The sequence below is a fragment of the Sinocyclocheilus grahami genome, unplaced genomic scaffold (genome assembly GCF_001515645.1).
Source record: "Sinocyclocheilus grahami isolate Dianchi unplaced genomic scaffold, SAMN03320097.WGS_v1.1 scaffold9814.1, whole genome shotgun sequence".
In the NCBI taxonomy this organism is placed as follows: domain Eukaryota; kingdom Metazoa; phylum Chordata; class Actinopteri; order Cypriniformes; family Cyprinidae; genus Sinocyclocheilus; species Sinocyclocheilus grahami.
The window spans coordinates 2,923-7,787 of record NW_015512869.1 but is presented as its reverse complement, the minus strand read 5'-3'; the positions used below and the strand labels follow the sequence as shown (position 1 = coordinate 7,787).

Genomic DNA, 4,865 nt, shown 5'->3' with positions numbered 1-4,865 from the left:
ATATGTAATAAAAACATGGTGAAATGACAGATGGGTGTGAATTAAATGAACAATAAAATGCAAAGAAGAAAAGCTGTAGGGGATGCCTTGTGCCACATCTGCCCTTAATTAAAGTGTTAAATGAATTTTATATAATTCTTGATAATTTGGTTTACTCTTTACATTAAAAAAAACATGAAAGTGCGATTTTCTGTCCTGTGTTGAAATGATTTCCTTTTAAAAGACACAAGACAGTCATAAGGCAAAGATTTGCTACTTGCTAGTGGAAGAACATGTTTTCATCTATTTCCAAAGATTTTAGTCTGAATGTATACTTTATAAATTCAGACAAAAACAACACATTTTCTCATTTGAATTCTTTTTTTTAAACTGTATTAATGGGACAAAAGGGTGCTCAAATTACTCCTGAATTACTGTTTGAGTCTAAAACACATTTTACTGACAATGACTTAAGTATAAAACAATAACCTCGAAAAGTGAGTCCACTTCCTTTCTGCCATACCAGTCAGACTCATACATGTCATCCAGGCACTCGTACAGATGTTTAGAAGACTCATGCATGGCTGGGGGAAACCATGAGAAAGGGATCAGCAAGGCTAAGAAAACAACATACTTGATTCATGTTGCTTTTAGGTGTGTAAATTTGTCAATTGATTATCTCACCTTTCACAGCAGTCAAATAGGCCCGCAGGTCTTTCTGCAGTGTGCTACCCTCAACCTATGTGAGCCCATGACACAAAATTGAAACAGAGAGTCACAGACCAAGAGAAAATAAAACTAGAATAGATTCCCAATGCTTGCAGATGAACATTTGAAAAAAATATGAGTTAGAAAAACACTCACCAGCTGTTTGTTGAAGTTGATCACACCCTCTTCAAATGCCAGATCTTTAGTCTCATCTGCCTTGCCAAGCTTTTGGAGAACCTGAGAGAAGATGATTGCATTATTGACCACATTATTCATATTTTTAAAAAGCATTTATTGTGACAACACAGAACTTCTATATGGAGGGAGATTCTTTGCATTGATGAGAAATACATAGGTTAAACCTGGATATCTAGGGTCTATTATCCAGTAAATGTGTGTCTACAACATAAAAGACTATTGTTCTTTAGAAAACAACAGTAGCAGATTCAATTCAAGCTAATGTAGCTGCACAGATGACCATACAGAAGATCTAAATGGGACTATATTTGTGACAACACAGAACTTCTATATGGAGGGAGATTCTTTGCATTGACGAGAAATACATAGGTTAAACCTGGATATCTAGGGTCTATTATCCAGTAAATGTGTGTCTACAACATAAAAGACTATTGTTCTTTAGAAAACAACAGTAGCAGATTCAATTCAAGCTAATGTAGCTGCACAGATGACCATACAGAAGATCTAAATGGGACTATATGTATTAAATACTGTACAAATATCATTGATAAATTGTCAAAGTCGTATCTATTGCTCAAAGACCATGACTGGCATATGTATTTGTGTCTGCAAAATTTAAATGAAATCTCTCATTTCCGTATTCAGTGTGACAGCTTGTGTGAAGAACCCAAACATCATTCTAAAGGAAATAAATCATCTATAGTCAGAAAAGACAGATGGTTCCTCGACCTATTTAATCACGCTGTGTGACATTTATGACCACAAATTACTTTGAAGTTTGAGGAGGTTAAACAAAAGCTGCTGGAGTATTTTACATAAAGTTGTGAAATGTCAGGCTGCAGCAATCAAAAGTGGTGAAGGATGAGGGGCATCAGTTACTGTGGTGAAGGGAAGCCTGACTTATTTCCGCGAATCGGTTCTTTAGAACGATTCGTTCAAAGAACCGGTTACAAATCGTCATTGCGTCATCACGTGGTCGCGAAAAAAGCATCTACTGTTCTACTTGTATACTTTTCAACGTATAAAACGTCCTACGACTCTAGACATACTAAAATACAAAAATTCACTCATATCACAGAGTTCTCGTCTGATTACAAACCGCACATGCCACATGCATGCATGAAAGTGACGGTTCTCGGTTTAATGAACGAGTGAGCCGACGACTCGTGATCAGATTCGTGAACGAACCGTTCGGACTTGTTCTGTGAACCGATTCACTAAAAGGATCCGGACATCGCTGCCGCGCGAGGTAATGCAAAGGTTCATAGGAAATATGGGTTCATTGAAGCTTAAAGCACATTGAGTACTGATCGTCGTGGTTTTAAAGCGAACGCACAAACCTAGTGTAACAGGCTTGTTTCCATAGCAGCCCCATTGCAATAAACAAAATTGCATTATCCATAAAATTATCAAAACATTCGCAAGTATATAGGTGAGGCAAATGCACGTATTTGTGCATTTGATAGTCAGTATATGGATGAGCCTCGACTCTGACTCGTTGCTTTTATACATCACGCTATGAGGACGATACTAACGGCCTTAGATGTTGTATTGTGATGTAAGGTAAATAACACTGCGATCAGTGTTGAAAGAGATGCTGTATTTGATATATATCTGATGATTAAAATGTCTTACCTTTTCCTGAGCCCTGGTAATTTTTTTCTGTACACTGCTTGCTATTTTTCCTGCGGATACCCCTTTCCCCATCGGTAATTCAGCCATTTTTATCTGGATTGTGTTATTTGCTAATAACGCGTCAAAAGAGCATTTGTCACAATGTCTAATTCAACAGATTAATTGTTCCCCTCAATGCAGGTGCGTTAAATTCTAGGCCTTATAATAACACTCGCCCCTGGAACAGAATGAGCCTGCACAAGCGCACAAGATACAGATGGCCATTGACCAATGACAATAGCGCAGTCTTAAAGGGACAGTAAACTATTTTTCATGTCACACAGACGTAACCCGTTATTTTAGACCTGTTGTCGATTTTTCAGTGGTTTTACAGTGAAATGTGTCATAGAATGACCAGCTGAATTACTGAAAATGGATTCAAAGCTACTACTTCAAGCTCATAAACAATCATAAAAACTGCACTGAATGATTTGCTTCAGTAGTCTATTTAAATCAATAACATTTGCTTTAAATACATTAAAAAGGAAGAAAAAAGGAAAGTAAATGTTTGTGGGTTGTGCATGGGTCAGCCTCATGCGGATTGGCTTGAACAGAACTCCATAAACTCCAGACTTTCTCCGCAAAATCTCCATCACATTTCAGCAGATGGCTCTGATTTATTTGTGGTACACAGCCAGCCTCTTAGTGGTTCGTGGATCAAACATTTATTGGAGCACCAGAATTAGGCAGTCCAGAGCATTTGATAGTTTGTGGTAAGACCTCAAAGCACAGCCTCTAAGGAAGCTGCAAGTGATGAAATTACTATTTCAAAACCAATAGCCATCGGTTGCATGCACAACAACGAAAACAAAAGGAAAATATTAATATATATATATATATAAGATGAAACATACACTAAACATGTCAAAGGTAAAACCAAATCTTAGTGTATTTGTACTGTGTCAAATATATAGATTTAGGTGGTTTAGGTGAACTCACCTATATGCAAAATAACCACTCAAATCATGCAAACATGCAAATGTAAGAGTGGGTATATATATCCTGTTGTTTTTACAAAATATAAATGACAGCTAAGGATTCCAGAATAATTCTGTTACAAACAAAATACCACTGTAAAAATGCAAACAACTTCAAAACAATTTAAAACCTTCGTAATTCTGAGAGAGAGAAAATAACTAGTAAATCCAAAACATGTAAACCATCCAATAGCCCTTTTTGCTGAATTAACATGACTACACTGCTCCTATTTTGATCCTTCAGCATACACCAACATCCACCATAATAACACAAGTGGTAAAGAGAAAGCCACATGGTGAATGCAGTAGCCTATATTTTTTAAGGTATAGTTCAGTTCAAGTGTTATTGTGTAAAGCATAACACTGCCACCCTTGAACATTTTCTGGTAGTGTATAGAACTAAGCATCAAAGGCTGTCTGACATCCCTTAATTGAATCATTCATGTGTTTTTTTTCAATCATTCATGCATTTATTCATTATTTCCTTTTGTTAATGGCAATTCTTCTCTTTAGAAAACATTTACAGTACAAACAATATCAATATATGCATGCCTTAATCTAAATTAAGTGTATATGTGCAAAATCAAGCATGTCATAATGCCATTATATAATTTAAGAAATGTATTCTCATGCATGGTCTCATTTAACCAACCCCTGTAGCAGTTTCAAACTATCACCAGCAGAGGAGGCACTTTGCACGTGTAGGCCTGTTTGTTCAGAGTATGCTGTTCATGTGTCTATAATGACGTTTAAAGTGGTATTTCCACACTAAACAATTTCGCCCAAAGCGTAACGTGTAGCCTTATAAAAAGCAAGCCCAGCTTGTTTAACAAGGAGACAGTGAACATCGTTTGCAAAGTGACACATAGGGCCATATGTGAAGAAAACTAAATAAGAAACATTGTTTTGTGCAGTAAATACTGTGTAACACATTTTACTTTAGCCTCTGCTTTATGCACGAGCTTACATTTTCCTTTATCTGCTACAAAATAAAGGTTGAAATCCACTACTTATTCCTAACAGAAAGAGCTGTTGCAAAGAAAGTTGTTTGTAATACTATAATAGCCTATAAAACATGGATGTCAGTTTAAATTTTGAATAATTGTGTAAAAATGTTGTGTATTACCATGTTAATTTGTAGGCTATACATAACCCCAACACTCATTTCTTTTTCATTAATAAAAAAATAAGAAACATTTTGTTTTAATGTTTTTAATTTTGTAAATGTTTTTTGTACTGTATTAATATATGCAGATGTATATAACCTAACATAAAAATATAATACTATGGTAACATATCCAAAAGAGCATTAAAGAAAAGCAATTTTTT

The 4,865-nt window shown here is 35.6% G+C and overlaps 1 protein-coding gene across 1 annotated transcript; it reads right to left on the bottom strand.

Moving 5' to 3' along the window:
* Positions 1–443: 443 nt before the first annotated feature.
* Positions 444–2,769, bottom strand: LOC107578344 (myc box-dependent-interacting protein 1-like; the record flags this gene model as incomplete). Its single annotated transcript, XM_016264312.1, has 4 exons — positions 2,521–2,769; positions 844–924; positions 664–718; positions 444–563 (listed from the first exon to the last, which is right to left on the bottom strand). Coding segments are annotated over exons 1-4 (343 nt in total), but the record flags the coding sequence as incomplete, so codon positions are not given.
* Between the last annotated feature and the right edge of the window lie 2,096 nt (positions 2,770–4,865).